This window comes from Rhinatrema bivittatum, chromosome 1 (genome assembly GCF_901001135.1).
Source record: "Rhinatrema bivittatum chromosome 1, aRhiBiv1.1, whole genome shotgun sequence".
Taxonomy (NCBI): domain Eukaryota; kingdom Metazoa; phylum Chordata; class Amphibia; order Gymnophiona; family Rhinatrematidae; genus Rhinatrema; species Rhinatrema bivittatum.
In genome coordinates this window covers 149,350,859-149,377,612 of record NC_042615.1, presented here as the reverse complement: position 1 = coordinate 149,377,612, position 26,754 = coordinate 149,350,859, and the positions used below count along the sequence as shown (strand labels likewise).

Genomic DNA, 26,754 nt, shown 5'->3' with positions numbered 1-26,754 from the left:
CAACCAACAAGGTCTAAATTGCACTGGCAGGGTAAACAAATAGGCGTGGGAGTAGCTTGTTTATTGCGGCGGTTACTACCCCTAACCATTTAGGATTGATACTTCATATTGATGCAGTTTCAGCACTGCTCTCTACATCAATGGTGGGGATGGAAGGAAATTAGAACCAAAAAGTTACCAATAAGGGCCCTGACCTCAGTGGTCAGAGTAACAGATTAGTATGAGAATAAGTATGAAAGCTTGCTCGGCATACTGGATGAGCCATTTGGTCTTCTTCTGCCGTCATTTCTGTTTCTATGTTTCTATGTAAAAAAGAAGGAAATAAAACCAAACAAAATGAGAATAAATGAAAAAATAACCATGAAAAAATGAAACTAAAATATTTTCATGGCACACCCCTACAGTATTATACTTCCATCTACTGTACTACACAGCATATACTTACAGCTGCCAAATTTCAGTGGGCAAGCATGAGCATCCATAGGGAAGTCTTCCAAGTGCATTGGACATTCAGCTTGGACTGTGAGCCTAAAAGTTAAAACATAGGATCTCTTTGCTTTTATGTCTGTCAATAACACAAGCTAAACTATAGAAAGTGAACAAATGGTAAACAAGACGAAAATGCAAAATGTTAAATTACAACTGAAATCATCTTTTTCTTCCCATTAATTAGATCTATTAGAAAACCATTAATTATCACATCAAATTTTAAAATGGATGACCTCAAATCTATGAGATCATAGTATCAAAGAATGGGAGACGTGGTCTAGCAGCCGAACAATGGGCTAAAAATCAGGGAAACTAGGGTTTCAATCCCACTACCCCCACGGGCACTCCTTGTGAACTTTGGCCAATCACTTTGCCTAACATTACCTCAGCTACCCTCTGATGACTTAATTTTCAAAGGTGTTCCATGTGTAAAATTAGTATGCATGCCCATACATGGTTTATACTCATGTATATGCTATTTTATGAACATCAAAACTATGTGCATGTTTTTGGTTTTGTGTGCACACTTACCTGTGCAAAAAAGGAGTGGTCTAGGGGCATTCCAGTTATACATAAGTTGTTATTTTATGAGAGATTAGCATGAGTACATAAGGCAATTTATTTGGGCAATTTTACACCTGCTAATTATCTAGGGCAAATGATATCAGACTTGTCTGTTGTCTACTATTGTTGGGTGGTAAGTTCGAGTGAACTGGGGATTCAGGATGAAATACTATGAGGGTCTCAATGAACTGGAGACAGACTGGGTGAACTGATGGAGATATTGCAAACTGGTGATTTCAAATACACATGCATATTTTTAAAAATACCTACTTCCATGAACAAATGAGGGTTTTTCGCAAACAAGTTACTTTTTTTTGTAAAATATACTTGTGCATGTTTATTAAATACGTAAAGTACATGCTTTCAATGCATTGATGATATTCACATGTAATGAAATATACAGGTGTATGTTGTGTGGTGGACATATGAGTATTTTATAAGCTGCTCAGACCTGATACATGCAGGTTTATAAAATACTATAGTAGATCTCACATGCCCATATATGCACATGTATGGAGCTATGTGGAGTTGTTTGAAAGTCATCCTCTAAGATTATTAGCTCTTTTGGGCAAGGACTTGTTGTACCTGAGAAAATATTGCAAACCACTGTGATGACCCTTCAGGAACCACCACTATATGTATATGGCCCTAGATCTTAAACATCTTTTTGAGCTAGGATAAGGAGATAGATAGTAGAAGGATGGTGTACCATTCTCAGAACAGCTCCTCCACTGCTGGTATAGTAGTATTTTGCATCATAGCTAGGTGTGGCATTTTTGGCTGGCAGTCAGAGGTGAAGGCTTATTTTTCTGAGTTGATGTTTGTTACCCTATTCTGATGCACTAGGCCTCACAGCTTAAAATCTACACTGAATAGGAAGAAGGAAAGAGTTTGATTGGTATTAGCCTCAGGAGTTGTTTCAGGGGGTTTGAATTTATCTTTTGAGGAGATTTTTCCTGTAAGAGCCCTGGTACCCCTGACGCAGATGATTTTTGGCAAGTTCCTGGCTAGTTTAGATAAGGAGATAGGGAAGATTCCACTGCTCTCCATCTCTCACATAACTAATGGATTGGGGTAACTCACTATAGGAGAATTCCTGATTTTTGCCATTTTTGTGAAGATTTTATGATGTTTTGGGGGAAAATTTACTGCTACCTTTCTTGCACTGAAATGGGGAGAACTAAGGCCTAGTGCCCATGATAAAAAAAAAGGGGGTGGGGTTAGGCTAATGTTTCACTTACTACAACATGTATTGTTTATTGGACCCATGATTTGGGAGGGAAAGAGAGAGAGAGAAAGAGATTCTTTATAAGGCTCTCCTATTAGTCAAGTAATTATACCACTAAGAGGGTCATCTAGTAACTTGAGGTGAGGATTTGGTGGTGGTCTAGGGCTTGGGGTGCAGTTTTATATGCACAGTCAGATGTACGAACAGCATAGTACACCAGTGAAGATTTGATATGATTTGGAATAAGGAAAGATACGCAAATATGAGATTTCTACAATATATTCTTGCCCTAGCTTGATGCACTCTCTACCTGGGTGCTCTCTACTTCTGACTGTGCATGTAAGACTGCCCCCAAACCCTACACCACCACCAAAACCTTACCTCAAGTTACTAGTTCACCCTCCTACAGTAGTATAAATAGATGACAAATATGTGTACCACCACAGAGGTGCTCTCTCTCACGAATCCTGTCTTAGGAATATCGCATAGCTCAACACTAGGAAAAAAGGTATAGTTATTTCCAGCATTTAAACATGTGTGACACTATCACACACATTAAGTACCCTTCATTTTCATAAACCCCACCCATACTCTTACCTTTGACTAAATTTTCGACATTAGCATACGGATCAGGAGGTGAAAAATAACACATGTGTTATGGTGCAATCACAGGTGTTAGCACCCACAATAATGGTGTTATCACGGGTCTTAACGCCTGCAATAATGCCCTAATGCATTTTGATGAATGACCCTGTAAGAAAGCTGTTTTGTTCACTTTGCCTGGACATTTCACAAGAAAGACACTGTATGTCATCTAAAGCAAGAGAACTGTGAGCAAGAACTGATTACACGTGCAAGCCTCCATCCGGAGTCTTCACCCTAGGAAGAAGATGTACAAGAGGGAGATTATGCAGAGCCTGAAACTTAGTAATTTTTGTCCATCAGTATTTTTGGAAGAGGATTTTTCCACCCAACTAGGATAACCCTATCAACCTGCAAAGCCTTGCTTTTTCTAAGCCCTGGAAGGTGAGGTTTTAATCTGGTCCAACTACCGAGAGACACTTACACAAATAAAAATTTGAGAATCGTGATTTCAAGATATTCATGTCCGGATCTAATGTGTAAAGTGAAAATCTTGCCATTTAAGAACTTTTACAGTAAATTTTTATTTGGACACTCAACTTGAGCCCATAGAGTATTTTGACACTCACATCCTATACCATCAAAAGTGAACTCATACCTTCCAGATAGTGTAAGGATAGTATCAGAAGAGATTCATCCCACTACCTTGGACCTTACAGGATTGATTTCTCCCCCCATTGGAAAGAACCTTACCCGGATACCTTGGGACTATGAGAAAGGGATAAGTAGTAACCCTGAGACACCCTGTGCCTCTGCTGTCCAGGCTCCTAAAACAGAACAAGGGTATACCACATTGAAGTAAAATTGGAAAAGACAGTTTAGAAATAAAATATATTATAGGATCCATTTTCAGCTGCTGTACAGCTTAGTTAGTTAGCCAGATAACTTTATCTGACTAATTAGCAGAGTATATTCAGCGGTGTGGTCAGTCATGCTGCTGAATATATAAGGCTACCTTAAAGCTAGCTGGATAAGTTTATCTGGCTATCTTTAGGACAGGTCTGTGGCCCGATCAGAGTTAGCCAGATAATATTGGCATTAGCCAGGTAACTTATCCGGCTATTGCCACTCCTCCCCAGAATGTCTCCTGCCTGCCCCTGCAATGCCTCTTCACTTATCTGGATAAATTATCTCTGGATAAGTAGTTATTTGGCTTGAATTTAGCTGGAAAACTGCCTGAATATGCTAGTTTTGTCATAAAGTTATTCATCTATATGGCTTTTGAATATTGACCTCTATATTATAATATCACTTTCAAATGTAACAGTATTTACATGTACTTAATATATATTTGAATAATTAGCAGATTAAAGAATAAAGCTAGAGGCAATTATTGTATTTTAATTTTGGAAGAGCCCCTAAAATGTTTCTGTAGTTGAATACAGACATTTGCTGCAAGTTTGAGATTTTTCTTTATTTCATGCCAATAGAGCATACCTCTACAGCTTTTGAAAATTGTGCATATTAATATTTTAAAACCCCCATCTTAGATCAAACCTACAATATGGAAATAATTGTGAGAAGAAAGTATAGCTCAGCTATTCAAGAAGATTGGATGGGCTGGCTGACTCACAGTTATGACCCTAAGAGGATACATTTCAAACAATTTTGCACAATGACATATATGTGCATATATGGCCATACTTAGATCTATGAAAATGTTTTATAACCCGCACATATCAGATATGCATGCATTATAAAATATCTGTATCTTTACCCCACAACATACACATGTTTGTATGCATATGCATGAATTCATGCAATGCATTGAAATCGAGTATTTCAATACATTGAATGTGCGTACTTTTCCTATTTATTTTAAAAATATATGTTCCTATATTCTATAAGCAAAAATAAAGAAGGACTTACGTAAAACCCGATTTACATGTGCAAGTAGGTATAATTTAAAGCATGTGCACATAATTACTCCATCAGTTCACTCAGTCCTTTTCTAGGTCATCAAGACCCTCATGGTTCTTCAGCCTGAACTCCCCAATTCACCCAGAGCTCCCACCCAGCCAGTATTTCACAATGATCACATCTGATATCACTTACACAAGATAATTAGCAGATGTAAAATTATGCCAGTAAGTTGCCAAATCTATCAGTGTAACTTTCTTTTAAAATAGCAACTTATGTGCATAACTTTTCATCATGCCCTGGAACGCTCATAGACAATCCCTTTTTTATGTGCATACTGTACATTTGTGCATGAACCCTACCATACACACATATTTTCGATGTTTATAAAGGAGAAATTAAGAGTTACCTGATAATTTCCTTTACTTTTCTTCTGCTCCACCAGTCAATTGCTTGATGAGAGGACTAAACCCACATGTTCTTGACTGGTGGAACAGAAGGACAAGAAAATAGTGATTATATGAGTACAGGCTACTTTCACATGTATATGTTAATTTTTACATGTGTAACTGTTTGAAAATTCAATCTTTACTCTTTCAAAGTAACACACTACAACATCTGGTCTCCTATTAAGGTAATGTAGGGCCTCACTGGGTCTCTACTAAGTTCTATTATTTTCAAAGGTCATATAGGTTTTGTAAGAGAAAGAGGAGCATACTGTCTATTCCTCAACTACCCAAAGTGGGCTTCTGTAGTAGCTGATGCCTGTCTCTAACACAAAGTGACATATAATTCTACAAAAAAAATTTAAATAACAAACATTTTCATAATCCTTCAAAAAAGTTTTTATATAAAAAAAACTTTTAATAATTATATATGCCCTTTTTTTGTTCTCTGGGGAATATAAGAACATAAGAACATAAGAAATTGCCATGCTGGGTCAGACCAAGGGTCCATCAAGCTCAGCATCCTGTTTCCAACAGAGGCCAAAACCAGGCCACAAGAACCTGGCAATTACCCAAAAGAACCTGGCAATTGTGTTTGATTTTTACAGAGGAAGTAATCAGAAGAAAGAAAAACTGAGTGAGAACTGAATATTTATTCGGTGGAATTTTTTGAGAAACAGAAGTTGGGATTAGAGCTGTGCTTTTTTATATGTGCGCTTATGGGATATTTGGCGCATTTCTAATTATTATTTTTTTTTATATAAAAAGGTTTTGAAGGATTATGAAAATGTTTGATATTTAAAATGTTTTTGTAGAATATATATATATACACGGGGATACTTGGGAAGATTGTTTGAAAGATATGGGTCAAGTAGTGAATTGAAACAGTCTCTCCTGAAGAAGCCTGTGAGAAGGCGAAACATGTCGGGAGTATTACAAAGTTTTGTGAAGAAGGATTAAGAGAGTTTTCACAATAATAACGGAGAAAAATAATTTCACTACGAGAAAGATAAGTATTTTTAATGTGTGTGTGGATGGATGTGTGAATGTTTTTTTTAATATTCAATGTTGTTCTTTGGAAATATGTATTTCTTTGTATATTTAAAATGCAAATAACTGTGAAAAGAACCTTTATTAAAATATTTTTTGTAATTGCAATAAAATGTATAATAATAAATTGTATGTCACTATATGATATAATTTGATTGGTGGTGTGATATATTGTTAAATTTGCCAGGATTGTGTGTCTCTAACACAAGGCAGAGACCCCTAGTGAGAATGTGGATCATCAGTTTGGTTTTGGAAGAAGCAGAAGTGTATTTTTTTGTTCTTGTTTATTTCCATCTGAGTTTGCTTTAAGGAAAGTACTTCTAGACACTATACATTATTGTCTAGGACATGGAGAAGGGTTAAGAAGCTAACAGATAAATTTTAAGAACCTGGTGCACACAGATACTGGGAGATATGTGCGTGGCTGGGCCATGCGCATGCCGAGGACATTTTGGAAACAGTTCGCCGTGCGCGTATCTCCCGCATGGAAGTGCCAGGTCCTGTGAAAGGGGTGGGCCATGGGCGGTGTGGGTGCCGGCTGGGATAGCGGCCATTAGGCCCTGTCCCGGGGCTGGCCAGCAAGCAAAAATGTATTTCACCTTGGAAGATGAAGTAAATTTTCAATCAAAATAAATTCTAATAGTTATGGAGGGGGTTAGAGGTCAGGGAGGAGAGGGGAAAAGGAGGAAGAGTAGATAGGGGATAGGGAACTGGGAATGGGCCTATCATGTCGTCATGTAGTTTGTTTTATTTAAAACACTCCCCCTTGCACGTGCAAGTTGCAACCCACCCAAAAATGTGCGAGCTGATATAAAATTGGACGCATATGTGCATGGGTATCATATTTTATAACATGCGCATGGCAACGAGCTCATGTTATAAAACTGGCACATCTTTAAATATCTACCCTTATGTGTTTTACTTGAAAATTGGCTCTAAAATGTCTTATTTCATTTTATGTGTTAGAAGTGTTGGCTCTACACAGCATAATGATGCATTTAATAGGGATAATTATTTGTTTTAAATGAACTGGCAAAATACAACAAATGAGACCATTTTTGATTTGTATGAATGATAAAAGTCAAAAATTAGCTTCAGACAAAAATACCCCAAAATTTTAGAGTATTTTCATATATGTGCCTTAAAAAAATATGGGCCTCCAATGAGGCCCAGGCCTAAGCCCAAGGCATAGGTCTAGGCCAAACATTGGGACCTGGCTGATGCTGAGTGCTGTCAATAAGGCCCAGCAACGGGTCTAGGCATGTCTGATGCTGGGCCTAGCTGGGATTCATCCTTGGGGTCCAGTCATGGGCAAAGGCCTAGACCCAACACCAAGGTCTAGGTGTGATACTGGGGTCCAACCTGAGGCTGGGTCCCCATTATTGAGGTCTAGGTCTAAGCCTAGGCCAGGGTCCTAATCCAAGGACCCTACTGAAGCCAGTCCTCTTGCTGAGGACTTGGCCTGGGCCTGAGCATAGACCTAGTTTTGAGACCGGGTCTCGGTCATTGAGGCCCAGGCCTACGCCCATGCTTAGATGTGATGCTGAGTTCTGCCATACAACAAAATGGTGCTATCTGCTATGGATGAAGGCACTGCAGTGGTATTACTGTGATACATCCTCTGGCTGAAGGACATCATTTTAAGATAAAAGAAGAAGAAAGAGGACATTAGAAGGCCTGGTCCTGGGCCTCCAAGCCTAGGCCTTGGGCCTGGGCATAGCATAGGCCTAGTCAATGGAAAACAGGACCTGGCCTTGGCCAAACCATGGTGACAGCATCCAGCCTTGACCAGGTCACTGCATTGGGTCTGGGCCTAGGCTTAAGCTCAGGTCTCAGTGATAGGACCGGGCCTCAGCCAGGCCCTGGCATTGTGCTCTGGCCTAGGCCTGGGTCTTGGTGACTGGGACTTGGGCTCAGGCCAGGTCTCAGCATCAGGTCTAGGTATCATCGAAGGGACCTGGCCTCGGGCCTAGGCTGTGGTCCATTTTTTCTTTTACATTAAAGTCAATGGGGTCTTTCCCCATTGATTTCAATATATAACAATACAAAAAATGAAACAAATTAATAGTTTTCATTTAAAATTAACATAATTAATGACTGTGACCCATGAAACAAATAAACAAACAGAAATTAAATTTTAAACCCTGCATACCTGTAGCATTTAATGGATTGACTCTTCTGTAGACAACTACTTTGTTTTGTATTTGCTGGCCTCAGTCAATTAATTAGCGTTATCTTGATTCTGGAAGTTTTTCAGGCCAACCCAGACTTTATTATACAGCTCATCCTGTTCCAGGGGTGGGTAGGGGAGACTTGTAGTTAGTGAGTATGTTGGGATAGTTATGTAGTAAGAAAGGACTGTGAATGCCACTTTTCAATGGACAAATGCAGCAGTGATCATGGACCTGTCTCTCTAAAAATATTGAGAAGCTGGAGTTTTCAAATATTTTTGAGCCCACTTTGGCTTTCTTTCCAATCGATAAAGAACATAAGTACCACCAAAATTGGTAAGGCCAATGGTCCATTGAGTCCTGTCTCTGGGTCATTCGGAAGTACCTATCAGAGCCCAAATAGCAAAACCCATTCCAAGTTTCTTCAGCAGAGAAGAGAGATGGAGACATCTAAAACTATCTGGTTAATTAACGCTTAATGGACCCATCCTCTATAAACTTATCCAAATCTTTTCTTTACCCCAGCTAAATTACTAGCCTTGATCACTTTAATTATTTACAAACTGAAAATACTTTCTAGAATGGTTTAAATCTGCTACAAGTTAGTTACATGGAGTATCAGCTCTTCCTAGTACTCTTGGAAAGAGTAAATAAACATTCCCTATCAAATTGTTCTATACAATTCATGAATTTGATCATGTCTGCTGTCAGGCAGACTAAGAGAAAATAGTGTTGCTAGGGACAACTGCGTGCCCCTAGCACCTCCCTGGTCCAGGAGAGGTGGCTATTAACGGGTTAGGAAAACAGTCGCTCAATTTTATGAGTGCCCTTTTCCTAACCTGTGCAAAGCCAAGGGTTAGGAAAACGGATGCTTGTAAAATTGAGTATCCGTTTTCCTAACCTTACCCACCGGCACACTTTAAAAAAAAAAAATGTTTAACCTTTGGTTCCTCCGACTTAATATTGCCATGATATTAAGTCGGAGGATGTACAGAAAAGCACACTTTTTCAGGCTGCTCAGAAGTTAATTTCTGAGTGTAAAGGGCAGAAGTTAATTTCTGAGCATAAAATGTGCGGATCGAGCGCACATTTTTTCATGGAATCTGGGGCATATGACTAATAGCCTCATCAATATGCATTTGCATGTGATGAGCACTATTAGTTTCAGGGGGGTTTGGATGCATGTTATGGACACTACTTATTGTAAAAGGGGTTGTGGACGCGTGTCTAAAATGCATGTCCAACACTGGATAAACAGTGCGTTCAGCTGAGTGCACTTTACTGTACCGGCCTGAAAGATTGTAAGACTGAATTGAAGGTGGTGAAATAACTTTTCTGACAGGAACATACTTCATTTGAGTCTTGCTTTCAAATTAGACATCTGCTAAATTGTTTACACCATTTTTACTGCTCATGTACAACTTGGCCAGTGAAATGGCAAGCTGTAAGGTGTAGTTAGACAGCAATGTGTACCACTTTATTTCTTTGAAATGCTGTGCATCTAGGAAGTCATTTTCTAAAGGATTTATGCATGTAAAACTGGGTTTTAGGTATGTTTATGTGTAAAAGGGGTTTTGAAAATTGCTACTTTTATGTGCATAACTCCTTTGAAAATTCACTCCATAGAGCTGAATTTTCAAAAGGTTGTATGCAGGTAAATGGACTTTATGCACTTAAATGGGCTTTGGAAAATCGCTATGATATTTTCTACTTTTACATATATAACTCCTTTGAAAATTTACTCCATAGACTTTACATAAATAAATGCAAGAAACAGGTGTACCTCATTGTATACAACAAAGTCCCATCATCTTGGATCCGGAGCAGCTTGTTTGGCATTGTCATGTTGTGAGCTACAGATTTCTTCCCATTATGAAAGAATGTATCCGGAGTCCAGATCTTGCTTGCCATTAAGTTGTTTAATCGAAGGATGTTCATTGGGCCTTTGAATTTTAATCTCTCATCTTTCCATTTTTGACGAAAGAAAACATCTATTGTATATTCCTTTAGGGAAGAAAAATACATATGTGTTTTGATCTTCTGTAATTAACATTAACCTGAACCTATTTTCAGAAAAATAAACTTCAGATGATAAGAATTGCTACCCATATGAGAGCAATACATAAGAAGCTAGTAGTGAAGGTTGGTGGTTAACCACAGAATGTTGAATCTAGAGACAATATTTAGATTCCACAACTTGCTGTGTGTTCTTGGTTGATTCACTTAACCTCAACCAGTAGTTCTATGAATTACATTTTATAGAACTCCATTATTGGATGGTGCTACTAGTGTTTTATTTTTCTTCTAAAAGACATAAAAGGGAAATATGTTCACAAAATAAAAGAAAGTTAGAAGTTATCAGTCACAAACTAAAAATGTTATAGCTAATTACCAAAGAACAACAATTCCAGCAACAAACTTTAGAATAACAGCTGCATTGAACTGTTCATAATGCTTCCGGTTTGTAAAAGAATATATTGGCTTCAATGACATAATAAATCTAAGCCAATAATGAGTGACTGATGACCCAAAATAAATAATATATTCTGTGGTTTCTGAAAAACAATGACTGCTAGACATAATGGGGGTAATTTTCTAACATTTGCACATAAATTAGCCAGCAAATATGAGCGTACATAACATCAATTTTCAAAGCGGACTTACATGCATACGTCCACTTTGAAAATTAACTCACCAAAATTACATGAACACAGTTATACCTGCTATTCAGTGTGGGCCTGATTTTAAAAAGCATTTACTCACTTAAAACTGGATTTTACTCGAGTAAATGCACTTTACTCGTGTAAGTGGGTTTTTGAAAATTGCTACAATATATGCCATGAATTGTCCATAGGATTTGCTCACGTAAGTGTCCTTTACTCAAGTAAATGGCTTTTGAAAATTGCTACAATAGCAGTTACATTTACACGTGTAAATCCTTATGAAAATTACCTCCTGTATGTGATTTTGCCAAAAGAATTTACCCGCATACTTTTTAAAATCAGCGAGTCCTAATCTTGGCCAGATTCTACCCCCTGGAATGCCTCTCACATATGCATGTAAAAGTACATGCATATAGTATTTATGCATATAGGGGCGGATTTTCAGAGCCCTGCTCGCGTAAATCCACCCAAAACCGGGCGGATTTACGCGAGCAGGGCCCTGCGCGCCGGGAAGCCTATTTTACATAGGCCTCCCGGCGCGCGCAGAGCCCCGGGACTCGCGTAAGTCCCGGGGTTCTCCGAGGGGGGGCGTGTCGGGGGCGTGTCGGGGGGCGGGCCCGGTCGTCGCTGCGTTTCGGGGGCGTGTCGGCAGCGTTTTGGGGGCGGGTACGGGGGCATGGCTACGGCCCAGGGCGGTCCGGGGGCGTGGCCGCGCCCTCCGTACCCGCCCCCAGGTCGCGGCCCGGTGCGCAGGAGGCCCGCTCGCGCGCGGGGATTTACGCCTCCCTCTGGGAGGCGTAAATCCCCCGACAAAGGTAAGGGGGGGGTTTAGACAGGGCCGGGCGGGTGGGTTAGGTAGGGGAAGGGAGGGGAAGGTGAGGGGAGGGCAAAGGAAAGTTCCCTCCGAGGCCGCTCCGATTTCGGAGCGGCCTCGGAGGGAACGGGGGTAGGCTGCGCGGCTCGGTGCGCGCCGGCTATACAAAATCCATAGCCTTGCGCGCGCCGATCCAGGATTTTAGCAGATACGCGCGGCTCCGCGCGTATCTACTAAAATCCAGCGTACTTTTGTTTGCGCCTGGAGCGCAAACAAAAGTAGGCTATTCGCGCGCCTTTTAAAATCCGCCCCATAATTTTACATTTATTGGTCACACAGTTTTCTAAAGGGTCATTTTGGTGGGTAAAATTCTATTTTACCCACAGACGTTCCTTTCAAAATTACCCTCCCTGAGGTCAATAATCACATGGTTTGTCCAGGTAACCTTTGTAGTTACCCAGTTAAAACCCCAGATTTGAATATTTTCCCTGCTCCCTGGCTAAATTTTGTCCAGACAATTCATTACCTACACGAATTGTACCTGGGTACAAAGAAGCAACGCTGGGCGCTTACCTGAGGCATGATTTCACTTTACCCTGGCAGCACTGGGTTCAACGCAGTCTGGATAAAGCTAGGCAGAAAGGTCCGATCGGAAATAGACCTATCCGAAAGTTACTTGGATAACTTTCCCACTCACTGGATTGCTCAATATGGAGCTTAACAAATTATTGCATACCAAATTTAAAATGGCAAAATGGTTGGACACATTCATGTTTTATTTGTTTAATTATGGATGATGCTCTGCACAGTGCTTAGTACAGTATTTCCAGTATGCGAGGTATATAAAAACTTGTAAATAAATAAATATATTTTTTAATTTTTAATTTTGCTTTTTATTTATCAGTGTTTAGATATACCTTTCAAATACAAACTTGAAAAAAAGAACAACAGATCAAAACAGCAGCTTAATACGTAAAGCGAGTCAATTACTATCAATACAACAACAGAATGAAACAATTTCTGATATTGTATCTATAACATCAAATATGTTTACATTGTTCAGTGTGATAACTAGACCTGATCAGCATTTGATCTAGCAGAAAGTACATCCCTTCTCAGTTTAACAACAGGGTGGATCAATTGATAGCAATTCAAAGGCAGAAATGCGATTTAAAATAGAAGCACAACATCCACTGCCAGTCTACCTCTACAGAGACATAATGGATGCTTTGATCTACACATGCAAATGACCAGACTTGCTTTCACACTTCCTTTCACTCCTAATCCTGAAAATACAACAGTGAAAAATCAAGGGTTTAAACAACTGTATGGACTTTCCTGGGACTGATATGAATAAATTCCCAAACACAAGGGGGAAAAAAAGAAATGAAGATAATATGTAATTTTATAAGCTGACTCAGTTAAAAGGATTTCTCAATCCTAAAATTAACCCAGGATGTATGATAATCCAGATACAGTCTGGGTGACCACCAAAAACCTCTGTCTTGCTGTGATCTTTGATATTTGGAATTAGTCTTCGATGCTTAAACTTGAAATGTTTTTTATTATTTACATTGATATTTTTTTTATTTTCTTTATTTTCTTGCTTGCCTGTTCCTCTTCTTTACTGATTTTCCCTTGCTTTGCCCTTTGCCCCTCCAATCATCCACCAGTTGTCTCACCCTCCTGTCCTCCATCCAGTATCCACTTCCTTTTTTATGTCCTCTCTCTTCAGTGAATATTCCTTTTCTACTGCTACGTTTGTACTACTAAAGCTCTGCACAGTCATTCTGTCTATAGACAGCAGACCTAATGTGCCCTCCTCATCCATGACAGTATTTTCTTCCACCAGCTCCATCTGCTCAAGGGAAGAAAGTACAACCATGAAATATTTTTCTGATAGGATTGCTCTAGTAGATAAGGAAGCACTGCATTGCAGGTATCCTCAGAGCCAAGCAGGGAGGCAAGCAGGCAGGATTCCCCATGGCTCCTTATGGTAGGTAGTCAGATGTTCTTGTGCCCCTTAATGTTGTTTTCCAAGAAGTTTTAATCATTTAAACCATAATGTTATGTTTTTGTCTATAATGGGAACTCTTTCAGTCCTCTAACCTGGGATGAAGCATGGCTATTCTGTAAGGGCTTTATTTTCAAAAGCATTTACACGCTTAAAACTGGGTTTTACATGCGTAAATGCATGTTACCCACATAAGTGGGCTTTTGAAAATTGCTACAATATATGCCATTGAATTGTCCATAGGATTTACTCACATAAATGCACTTTACGTGAGTAAATAGCGTTTGAAAATTGCTACAATAGTAGTTACATTTATGCGCATAACTCCTTTTGAAAATGACCCCCTAAGTGTACACTAATAATGATTTTGCTAACTGAAATTGTAATAGTTGATTTTTTCAGAAAATATTGGGAAAAGCACTCCCATATCTATATTTTCATATAGAATCTTTAATTTTAGGAAAAATGTTATGAGATCCATATTCAGCTGCTGACCTGCTCTTCATCTGTCCTAACGTTATCCAGCTACCTAAGGGGGTCATTTACTAAACATTTTTCCCATAGACACAAAATGGGAGTAAACCTTTAGTAAAAGGCCCCCTTAGCTGGATAGCACTGAGAATTGGAGTTACCAAGTTAAATCAACCAGATAGTGGTATTCTGCCCTGGACCACCCCTGTTATAACCAAATAAGTTTTTAGCTGAACAACAAGTTACCAAGTTATGTCAGAGGTGCTCAGATAAGCCAAATTTTAAAACTGTAGTGTTTGTCCAGCTAACACATATGTCCGGCTAAGTATAAAACTTAGCCGGATAAACATGCTGCATATGAAGGCATGTGAGACTCTGTAAATTGAACTTATACTCTTGCTTTGTCAAATACAATATCAAAAAGATTTGATGAATTACTATTTATTTACATCTCAATGCAAAGTTGCCCAAATTATATCTATACAGCAATATCATTTTTCAAATGGGTCTACAGGAAATTTAGAAATAAGCTACCATATAAGTACTGGTATAATTTAGTGTTGTACAATAGCTATTAATAATACCACTTCAAAATCAAGTGTCAGGAATAAATTTTATGAAACCAGAGGGGAAGCTTTAGACAGGATCTATAGAGAAATATAATATCAAGTGCTGTCTCATTTCCTAAGTACCAAAGTCTTGAGAATATAAATCTGTCACTCTAATCTGATATTTTTACGAGGGAAGAGTACAAAATAAATGATAATTGTCTTTTTTGCATCAGTTTATGAATAATTAGTCTCGATTACCTTCACAAAATTAGAGGGTGATTTTTCAATGGGATTTCAGCAGGTCAAGAAGTGCTTTAGCCACAGAAATGGCCTTGTAGAAAATTGTGCATCTGATACGTGCATAAAATTATGTGCAAATAACTGTATGCAAGCACTTTTATATGCAAATAAAAGAGGTGTTCAAGAGCATGGAATGTGTGTGTGAGTGTGTGTGTGTGTAGAGGGGAGATTAGGACTTACATTGATACCTTTTTGATTGATAGTCTAAGGGAAAAGAGTGGGATTTTATGCAATTCTCTTTCTGGGTAGAAAATACTTTAGGTGCTCAATTCAGTAGGGTTCAGGATTTTGACAGATTTGGAAGATTTCCTAATTGATACACCCTTTTCTTTGTGTTGTGTTTCCACTCTTCCTTTCTCCCTTTTTGTTTGCAAATTTATTTCTCATCTGGCTTTCGCCACCAGATAGAGTCAGTGCCCATATGGAAAAATTATGGTGCAGGAGAGATTAGCCATTCAGTATCTAGCAGAGGCAAAGAAAACAGGAGAAAGAAGAAGTGGCAGAATCCACAAGGAGTTTGCCCAAAGCAAACATCTATCCAGGACATAAAGGAGAAAAAAATGCAGATATCTATCTGACAGAGAAACAGAGGAGATCAGTAACCTTTAGGTACCATTTATAGGGCACTCTAAATTGGAAGGAATGTCTCTATGCAGTGTCCTGGGAGTCCCTAATTTTAAAAGGAATAGCTTGGACCACAGTAAAAAAAAACAAAACAAAAAGATGACAAGTTACTGGTTGAGAGTATTTATTTCTACAGTAGGGAATTACCAATGAGAAAATGTTTTCTACATTGCACCATTCATATTTATTTATTTATTTATTTAAAAGAAATTACATCCAATACAACCATTCTGCAGGTAATTTTTACAAAGCAACATCAATAATTAAACTAATAAAATTAATAAAACAGTAAAAGAACTACAGCATGATAATCAATAAAACAAAATACAAAATATACCAAACAAGAAGGGAAAGATTAGGCAAAAGCCACTACAGTTTTCAGGCTTTTTTCCTAAATAACTTATAGTCTGTGACACTCCAAATACTTACAAGCAGCCCTTTCCAGAGGACAGGGCCCAACACCAGGAAGATCCAGTTACGAGTAGCATGCAGGTGTACCAGCTTTAGGTCTATCCAACCAACCTGTTTTTATCCACAGACCGCAGTATGCACACTTTAAATACTGCACTAATCTATCAGCTAAATAGGCAGGGCCATCCCTATGAAGAACTTTAAAGACCATCACAAATGACCTTAAACTGAATTTGCTGGATGATAGGTAGCCTGTGAAGTTTTTTTAAAACTGGCATGATGTGATCTCATGGTGGACAGGATACCACTAATCAAGCAGCAGCATATCGTAGGGCCCACAACATGTATTTGAGAAGACTGATATAAAGAGAATTACTGTAGTTGACTATAGTCAAAATGAATGCCTGAACAGGTGTCATTTTGACTACATCTATTCAAACAAAACATCTTACATTGACAAGACATATATCCAGCAGCATTCTACCTTCTTATTTTACAAATGCCCTTCAACCTTTCCTTAGCTCATCAGTTGTCAACCAGTGTGTCACGGCAAATCAATGCATCGCCAAGCATGGAGAGCTGTGTCATGCTTCCCAGTCTCCCATTGGCCTGGCTGTTTCTCCCCCCCCCCCCCCCCTGCCCCAGTGAGACACAAGAGCTCTTCCTCTTCCAAGGTTTGAAAATGCTGACAGCCCAGACGGAACACAGCAGGAGTGTTAGTGGAAGCACTTGAGGGTAGCGGAAGAGTGGTATACCCTCTCCTTTTTCCCACCCCTGTGGCCTGGAAGAGGAAGTATGCCCCCATGCAGGAAAAAGAAGAGGCCATACCACCATCAGAAGTACAAGTAGCATCAACCCCAATTAGTTAGCAAGAAGAGTGATATGGCCCAGAGCAAGAAAAGGAGCAGCTAGTGCTCAGGACCAGGAAGCAGAGCAGCATCAGTCCCACAGTGATGGGACTCTCCTTCTTTCTTGGGGCTGCACAGGACAACGGGAGGATTCTGCTGCTGCTGCTGCCACTGCCACTTTTTCTTCTGGGGAGGAGAGGTGAAAGTAAATAAGTGAATGAGAGAGCTGTGTGTGTGTTTGAGATCATGTGTATAAATGAGAGAACGAGAGCATCTGTGTATGTGTATGTGTGTGTAAGTGAGAGAGTGAGCATGTGTGTATGATTGGGTGGGAGGGAGAGACAGCATGAGGGGAGATACTGGGCTAGTGTGGGAGGGAGAGGGAGGGAGAAGAAATGCTAGGCAAGGATGAGAGAGGGATAATAAAGGGAAATGCTAGGCAAGGGTGGGAGGAGAGAATGAGAGTGAGGGGATAAGAAGCGGCATTCCGTGAGCAGGCAAGAGGCATTCTGAGGAGGAGCAGAGTTAGCCAAATAAGTTAAACAGCTAAGTATGATATTTGGAGTTAGCCACTTAACTTATGTGGCTAACTCTGATTGGGCGGTAGGGCTGTCCTAAAGTTAGTCAGTTATTTATTTTTTATTTTTATTTTAGATTTTTTTTTATATTCCACTTTTCACACCTTTTTCAGCACTTCAAAGTAGATTACATTCAGGTACTGTAGGAATTTCCCTATCCAGAGAGGGCCTACATTTATTTGTAAAATTATTTATTTATGTATTTATTTATTTATTAGTTTCTTTGTAAAATAAATTATTTGTAAAATAAGAAGGTAGAATGCTGGGTATATTTAGTGGTGGGACCGCACTGCTGAATATATCCTGCAAGTTAGCAACTAGCCAAGCCATAAAGTGCCTGCAAATGGACCCCTCTGTTGTTAAAATGATGCAAGGGAAAGAAAATACTCTTAACAGTATTTTTTACAAGGGTGTTATTGAAATTCATTATTATATTTTATTTTTTCACAAAGTGTAATCTTCACTTATTTAATTGACTATAAAAGACACTACAAGAAAAAGTCCTGTGGGTCTTCTGTGCAAAGAAACCAATGGTCAATTTCAACCATTCAATAAAACTATCATTAAAATTATTTGATAGCATCATTTCTTCTTAGGGTTCCCAACTGGCTCCAGATTTTCAGGACAGGTTGATCCAGTCCTGGTTTTACCCCATTGCATGCTGGTACTTATTCTTATTTTCCTATTACATTCCCTAAGAAAATCAAGACTATAAGTATCTGCATGCAGGTGAGTAAAAGCTGGATTGGATGTTCGGGAGGTACCCGTAATGGAGAAGGTTTTCATGGGTAATGATTCAGATGGACTGAATCAAATCACGGTGAACCTAGAAGATGTGGTAGGCCTGATTAACAAACTGAAGAGTAGTAAATCACCAGGACTGGATGGTATACACCCAATAGTTCTGAAAGAACTAAAAAATGAAATTTCAGACCTATTAGTTAATAAGTGTAACTTAATTTGTAACTTATCATTAAAATCATCTATTGTACCTGAAGACTGGAGGATAGTAAATGTAACCCCAATATTTAAAAAGGGTTCCAGAGGCGATCTGGGAAACTACAGACCGGTTAGCCTGACTTCAGTGCCAGGAAAAATAGTGGAAAGTGTTCTAAACATCAAAATCAAACATATAGAAAGACATGGTTTAATGGAACAAAGTCAGCATGGCTTTACCCAGGGCAAGTCTTGCCACACAAATCTGCTTCACGTTTTTGAAGGAGTTAATAAACATGTGGATAAAGGTGAACCGGTAGATATAGTATACTTGGATTTTCAGAAGGCGTTTGACAAAGTTCCTCATGAGAGGCTTCTAGGAAAAGTAAAAAGTCATGGGATAGGTGGCGATGTCCTTTCATGGATTGCAAACTGGTTAAAAGACAGGAAACAGAGAGTAGGATTAAATGGACAATTTTCTCAGTGGAAGGGAGTGGACAGTGGAGTGCCTCAGGGATCTGTATTGGGACCCTTACTTTTCAATATATTTATAAATGATCTGGAAAGAAATACGACGAGTGAGATAATCAAATTTGCAGATGACACAAAATTGTTCAGAGTAGTTAAATCACAAGCAGATTGTGATAAATTGCAGGAAGACCTTGTGAGACTGGAAAATTGGGCATCCAAATGGCAGATGAAATTTAATGTGGATAAGTGCAAGGTGATGCATATAGGGAAAAATAACCCATGCTATAATTATACAATGTTGGGTTCCATATTAGGTGCTACAACCCAAGAAAGAGATCTAGGTGTCATAGTGGATAACCCGTTGAAATCGTCAGTTCAGTGTGCTGCGGCAGTCAAAAAAGCAAACAGAATGTTGGGAATTATTAGAAAGGGAATGGTGAATAAAACAGAAAATGTCATAATGCCTCTGTATCGCTCCATGGTGAGACTGCACCATGAATACTGTGTACAATTCTGGTCGCCGCATCTCAAAAAAGATATAATTGTGATGGAGAAGGTACAGAGAAGGGCTACCAAAATGATAAGGGGAATGGAACAACTCCCCTATGAGGAAAGACTAAAGAGGTTAGGACTTTTCAGCTTGGAGAAGAGACGACTGAGGGGGGATATGATAGAGGTGCTTAAAATCATGAGAGGTCTAGAACGGGTAGATATGAATCGGTTATTTACTCTTTCGGATAGTAGAAAGACTAGGGGGCACTCCATGAAGTTAGCATTGGGTACATTTAAAACTAATCGGAGAAAGTTCTTTTTTACTCAACGCACAATTAAACTCTGGAATTTGTTGCCAGAGGATGTGGTTAGTTCAGTTAGTTTAGCTGTGTTTAAAAAAGGATTAGATAAGTTCTTGGAGGAGAAGTCCATTACATGCTATTAAGTAGAGATGTGAATCGTGTGCCAGATCGTCTTAACGATCAGATTCGGCTGCGGGGGGGCTCGAATCTGATCGTTAAGATATGTGAATTGGAATTGTTTCCGATTCCAATTCACATTTTTTTAGGAGGCCCGCACCACAAAAAAAAAAAACCACATCCGACCCTTTAAATCGACCTCCCGACCTGACTCATCGCTAATTATTTTTTTACGGAGGCCCGTGCCGCAAAAAAAAACAAACACTCATCCGATCCTTTAAATCGACCCCCCCCCCTCCGACCCGACCCATCGCTAATTATTTTTTTATGGAGGCCCGCGCTGCAAAAAAAACAAAAAAAAAATTCCGACCCCTTAAATCGACCCTCCCCCCTCCCGACCCGACCCATCGCTAATTAATTTTTTACGGAGGCCCGCGCCGCAAAAAAAACAAAAAAACCCATCCGACCATTTAAATCAAACCCCCCACTCCCGACCCCCCCAAAACCTTTTAAAGTTACCTGGTGGCGCCGGCCATCTTTAAACATGGCGCCATCTTTAAACATGGCACTGGCCATCAGCCCATAGTATAATATGGGCTGATGAGTAAAGATGGCGCCGGACATCCAGTGCTCCTACCATGTGACAGGGGCCGGCCAATGGCATGGATACCCTGTCACATGGTAAGGGCAAAGGGGCATCGGCGCCATTTTTTTTTTTTTAGAACAGTTGATGCCTGGGAAATCTTTCTCCGAGGCCCCCCTGGATCTCTCCTCTCCTCGAGGCCCCCCTTGCTCTCTCCCCGAGGCCCCCCGAGGACCCCCTGGACCACCAGATAACTTTAAAAGGTTTTGGGGGGATTGGGAGGGGGGGTCGATTTAAAGGGTCGGATGGGTTTTTTTGGGTTTTTTTGCGGCGCGGGCCTCCGTAAAAAAATAATTAGCGATGGGTCGGGTCGGAGGGGGGGGGTCGATTTAAAGGGTCAGATGGGTTTTTTGGGTTTTTTTGCGGCGCGGGCCTCCATAAAAAAAAAATAGCGATGGGTCGGGTTTGGTCGATTTAAAGGGTCAGGGTGGGTTTAGGGGCTTTTTTGGTGTGCCCTATTTAACGATACAATACAAAATGCCCCTGACGATAAATCGTGGGCATCTGTATTGTATCGTGCACTCTAACGATTTTGGACGATTTTAAAATTATCTGACGATAATTTTAATCGTTCAAAAACGATTCACATCCCTACTATTAAGTTCACCTAGAGAATAGCCACTGCCATTAGCAATGGTAACATGGAATAGATTTAGTTTTTGGGTACTTGCCAGGTTCTTGTGGCCTAGATTGGCCACTGTTGGAAGCAGGATGCTGGGCTTGATGGACCTTGGTCTGACCCAGTATGGCATTTTCTTATGTTCTTATGGATCAACCTTCCTGAAAGTCTGGAACCAATTGGTAGCCCTATTTCTTCTATATGGGAGTGAAGTCTAGAGTCTATACCAGTGGTTCTCAACCCTGTCCTGGGGACCCCCCAGCCAGTCAGGTTTTCAGGATAGCCACAATGAATAATCATGAGAGAAAATGTAATGTCAGGTTGGCAGTGGCTGAAAAATGGAGAGAGGCTGGGGCTGCTGCCGGAGCTCAGACCAGCGGTGGCAGAAGAAGAATGAAAAGAGACTGGGGCCACCACAGAGCTTATGCCGACAGCGGCTGAAGAACAGAGAGGGGCTGGGGTCACCACCGAGCACCAATGTTGACTGAAGAACAGAGAGAGGCTCCCACGTGAGAGAGAGGCAGCTTGCTTGTGGGTATGTGTGTGTGTGTGTGTGTATGTGTGTGTGTGTGTGTGCGCACGCGCACTTGTGTGAGGCAGCTTGCTTTTGTATGTGTGTTCACATATAGACATAGACAGAAGACAAACCGAAGACAGCTGGATGAGAACTGAAGACAAGACTGGAACAAAGACTGGAATGCTGGGAAGCAACATGCACTACTAGGAAGTAGTTGGACCTGTTACAAAGGCAAGTTGCTTTCGGGGAGATGCACTTATATAGGGCTATGCCGATCATGTCATCTTCAGGGGCTATGGAGATATTCCCACCATGGTCCCTCCCAGCAAGTAATGTGCGCATGCACCTAGGGGAAAGCGTGGTGAGTGGTGTCAGCGGCGTCCTGCTGGCAGCATCCTGCCACAGTAAAGAGCAGCATCCCACTCCATAGCTGACTAGTGGCATTCACTGCATGGAGGAGAGGTAAGGCCAGCCCGGCCAGGGGAGATGACTGCGGCGGTTCGCAGGCGAACCTGCAGATCACCGAAGGCATCACCTGATCCGTCTCCAGGTCACTGAGACCCTCCTAGTTCTTCACCCTAAACTCCCCTCAGTTCGCCCAGACCTCCCACTCAACCAATACAGAGAGCAGACGAGTCTGATATCAAATGTACCAGATAATTAACAGGTATATAATTGCAATGTATTTACATAAATCTCTTATAAAATAGCAACGTACACACGATTACAACTGCATGAATAATTTGCTTAATGTATTCACTTAACACCATTATAAAATAGCAGCTTTAATGCGTTCCTCTTGGTCCCATCCAGAAATAACCCTAGACCACTCTATTTTGGCACAGGTATATGTGCGCTTGAAACTGAAAATACGTGTGCACTTCTGATTTTTATAAAATAGCATGTACACGAGTTCAAGATACTTACATGCTTATATGCTAATTCTATGTGTGTAAACTTCTTTGAAAATTCACTCCGTAGAATCTAAATTGCTTTCCATATGATGAGGAAAGAGAACAAAGGAGTTGCAATTGCAAGTATAGGTTAAAAAGAACTCATGGATATAACACAGACTCCTGCAACATCCCTGCAGAGTCCTCCTTCCATGCAGAATGTTGCCCCCATTTTTGACCTGTTTTAAGAAGACTGAAACCAGCACAGCATGGTCTCGCCAATCCCAAACTGTCAAAGTCGCTGCAATAGGATCTCATGATTTACAGACAAAGGCAGCAAATATGTCCAGTAAACTAGAATAACTGCACCACCACTGACAAGTACTCACAATAAAAAATCAGTTAATGAGACCATCAGGGGCTCGGTGGCGTGGCCCTTTCAGAACCCACATTGATTTGGGTGCAATATATCATCCAAATAAAAAAATCCTGCAATTGCAAAAGGACAGCCATTTCCAGTACTTTAGCTACAGCAGGAAAATTTGATATCAGTCAATAACTGGACAGCTCAGCTGGGGAAAGTTTCAACTTTTTTAAAACTGGTCTAACCACAGCTTTTGTAAAAGGTTCAGGAACCAAACCTTCAATTAATGATAAATTGATGATGTTATAGATTATATCCACTAACTGTGGTTTAAGTGCTTATAGAGTCAAAAACTGACATACATCCAAAGTACTAGTGAAGGATTTCAAGTTACCCATGGTCTTTTCCACTTCAGAAAGGGACACTTCACACAAGAGCTAGGGGTTACTGTATGCAGTGGTTTATGATTTTCCACTATAGGTTTGAGGCTGTCAGGGTGAAGTCATTGACAGCTGACATTAGCCTGGCAGCAGGCCTGATATCTCCTCTCTGGTCAGACTGCCCAAAGGAATTTTGTGCAGAATTCTCAGTGGTGGTGGTAGGGGGCAAGATGGATGAATATATTGTGGGTTTCTTCCTTCCATATTCCTGTGGGACTTCCTCACCTCATGGAGGTTTGGATTCAACCTGGCCAGGGGCAGTCTCTCATTGGCTGACTAGCGCAAGGATGAATGGGAAAGGGTGGGATTTTCATCTGCCTTTTGAGCATGGATGCTTGATATTTTGCCCCCTTTGCCTGGTCCTTCTGTCCTCTGGCCCAGGTTCATTACCTCTATGCAATGGTGAAGACCCAGAGAGGAGGGACATACACGGGTGCAGCGATGGAGATCAAAATGACTGCTTTAGAAGCAACTAGGTTTGGGAGGCACTAGTGACAGGAGAAACATTGATTTTGGCCTACTGGCCTCCTTAGGTTCTTGCACCAAGGCTGCAATCATGGCACATGGTGATGGGGTGAGAGTGGAAGCTCAAGGAATGGCAGTTTCAGCATTAGCAGTGCACATGCAAGTACTGGGAATATGTGCAGTGATGTCAAACTCAGACTGTTCCTGATCTTATGCAACCTGACACCTCAGGTTCCAGGTCATCCCCCGCAACATCACTGAGAGAATCAGGTTTGGCATATGTCAAGGACCTGCATGGCAAGATGGCAACTAGGGCATCTTTGGGAGGCAGGGGTTCATTATTAGGGCTTGCAGCTGCAGTGTCTGAACTGGGGAATTCAGCAAGGAGGAGAGGTTCTCAGAAGAGTGCTAAGGGAAGGGTGAGTGGTGAATCTTCAAAAGGAGAATCTGGGCAGAGAGATGTGTATGTATCCAAGAACAAAGGCATTGGAAAGAGCACTACTGCAGTGGATGCTGTGGAAGTTGGAGGAGATGGGTGAGGCCATTTCCTTGGATGAACCACATGGAGTGCAAAGGTTTCCTGAGGCTTTCAGACATGAGCAGCATGTGAGGGTGGCTGACAGTGCTTTCACTGACTTCTTCAGTGGTGAGTAGGGTCCTTCTAGGTATTGTTATGTGGATCCAGTTAGAGATGACTTCAGGAGAAGAGCATGGGGGATCCTGGAGAGGGGAGGAAAGGTGGATATGGGTGCAGTGACATGGAAGTGTGGTCAGATAAAGCAGTGGGTGGAGCATGGATGGAATATGTGCTTGGGATGGAAGGGGATTGGTTAGTGGGAAAGGTTCTTACAATGGTGGTCCAAAAGGCAAGGCCAGGAGTGGAGGCACCTCAGGTAAAGGTGACACTAGGGGTACAGTGCGATTTCAGTGCAGTGTGGGGCAATGCCTAGTGTTTCCTCTGTTTCAGGCCATCTGAGCCATGATGAGCAACTGAGAATGTACCGAAAGAAGGCATGGAGGGAGCATGATGTCTCTCATGATGAAGCCATGCTGCATAGCAATGGAGCAGAGCAGGTTGTCGGAGATGCAATGGGCCCTAGGCCATTGTGTACATGTGAGGCGGAGATTAGGGAGCAGACTGGTGCAGTTATGGGGAAGCATTCAAGAGGATGTCATTCAGTGTCTTCCACCTCCTCTTTTTCCAGTTCCTCGTCAGCATCCTCAGACTTCGAGAGCAGGGCAAGGCCCAGAGAGAACTAGGGTGGTCTATGGCAGGACAATGGTCACTCAGCCTTAGTAGCACTAACTGAGTTATGGGAGTGGGTGCCTAAGGGACTAAGGAAAAAGATCAGGAAGAGATCATATATTGATACATTTAAGTTGTCAGAGAGCAAGCAAATGGAGAGGAATGGTGGCAAAAGGAACAGGGAAGAGGGATAAAAGAAGGTCCTAAGAATATATTGAACTGGGTGCAGTGTTTCTTATGGCTGGCTAGGATATTCAGCCATTTTGATCTGATACAATATGGGACCCTGCTGTCCTATGCAGACAGCATTCTTGGAGCTTATAAGTACTAGAGATGTATATCGGAAACGGAATCGGTTTCGATTCCGGTTCCAATTCACATCGTTAATTTTTTTTTGTGCAGCCTGATCGCGGTTTTGTTTATCGGCTGCGCCCGAGCCGATAAACAAAAAAACCCACCTGACCATTTAAAACTGTTCCCTTAGCTTTCCCCACCCTCCCGAACCCCCCAAAACTTTTTACAAGTAGCTGGTGGTCCAGTGGAAGTCCCGGGAGCGATCTCCCGCTCTCGGGGCCGTCGGCTGCCACTAATAAAAATGACGCCGATGGCCCTTTGCCCTTACCATGTGACAGGGTATCTGTGCCATTGGCCAGGCTCTGTCACATGGTAGGAGTAATGGACGGCCGGCACCATCTTTAAAAATGGCGCGGGCCATCCAGTAAAAAGTTTTGGGGGGGTTCAGGAGGGTGGGGGAAGCTAAGGGAACAGTTTTAAAGGGTCGGGTGGGTTTAGGGATTGTTTTGGTGTGCTGTTTTTCCCGCCCTCCCCCAAAACGATAAGAGAACCCCAGGAACAAAATCATGGGGTTCTCTTATCGGGAGCCCCCAATTTCTGACGATTTTCTAAATATCGTCCAATATTTTCAATCGTCCGAAGCCCGATTCACATCCCTAATTAATACTACAGAGGATGAGTGTGACTAAATTATGATGAGTGGTTTCAAGTTAAAATGGAGGATAATCATCTTATGCCTTGGGGAGCTCAGAATATTAACTTGTGGTTAACCCAGATGACTAAAAAGAGACATGCTGCAGGGGGAAGGACAGGGGTGCAACTGCTGCAAGGAAATTCATTTCACCTTTCTTATGAGTTTGGGGGATCAGGGAATGTTAGGGGCCAGACCAGAAGCCAAAGATGTGTGCTGGAAATTGAATAAATTGTCTTGCCTTTTCCCCAATTGTAAATTCTGCATGTTTTCTCAGCCTGTGGGGGCAACCATCCAGTGTAATATTGTGGAAAACAGACTTTGGGAGGGGTAGACTGGGAAGGCAAACATTGATGTTTGATAACTAGGGCCCTGATGCCTTACAGTTGGAGACCATGCACACCTGGCTAGGGAAATTCCCAAATAGGAGGGTGGCCGACATCCTGAGGGATGGGTTTGGGCAGGATTTCCAGATACCTTGTATGGGCCCAGGGGGATCAGAAAGAATTCAAGGTCTACAGGGAGGTTTGCAGCACTAAT

At 41.1% G+C, this 26,754-nt stretch overlaps 1 protein-coding gene across 1 annotated transcript in view; it reads right to left on the bottom strand.

Annotated features, from left to right (window-relative positions):
- Positions 1-26,754, bottom strand: part of GABRA2 (gamma-aminobutyric acid type A receptor alpha2 subunit) — a 211,221-nt gene that overhangs the window by 92,192 nt on the left and 92,275 nt on the right. Inside the window, exons 5-6 of the mRNA XM_029588398.1 lie at positions 10,234-10,454; positions 446-528 (exon numbers count right to left, since the gene is read on the bottom strand). Of these exons, the coding sequence (XP_029444258.1) occupies positions 446-528; positions 10,234-10,454 (304 nt within the window). The remainder of the gene's footprint in view (positions 1-445; positions 529-10,233; positions 10,455-26,754) is intronic.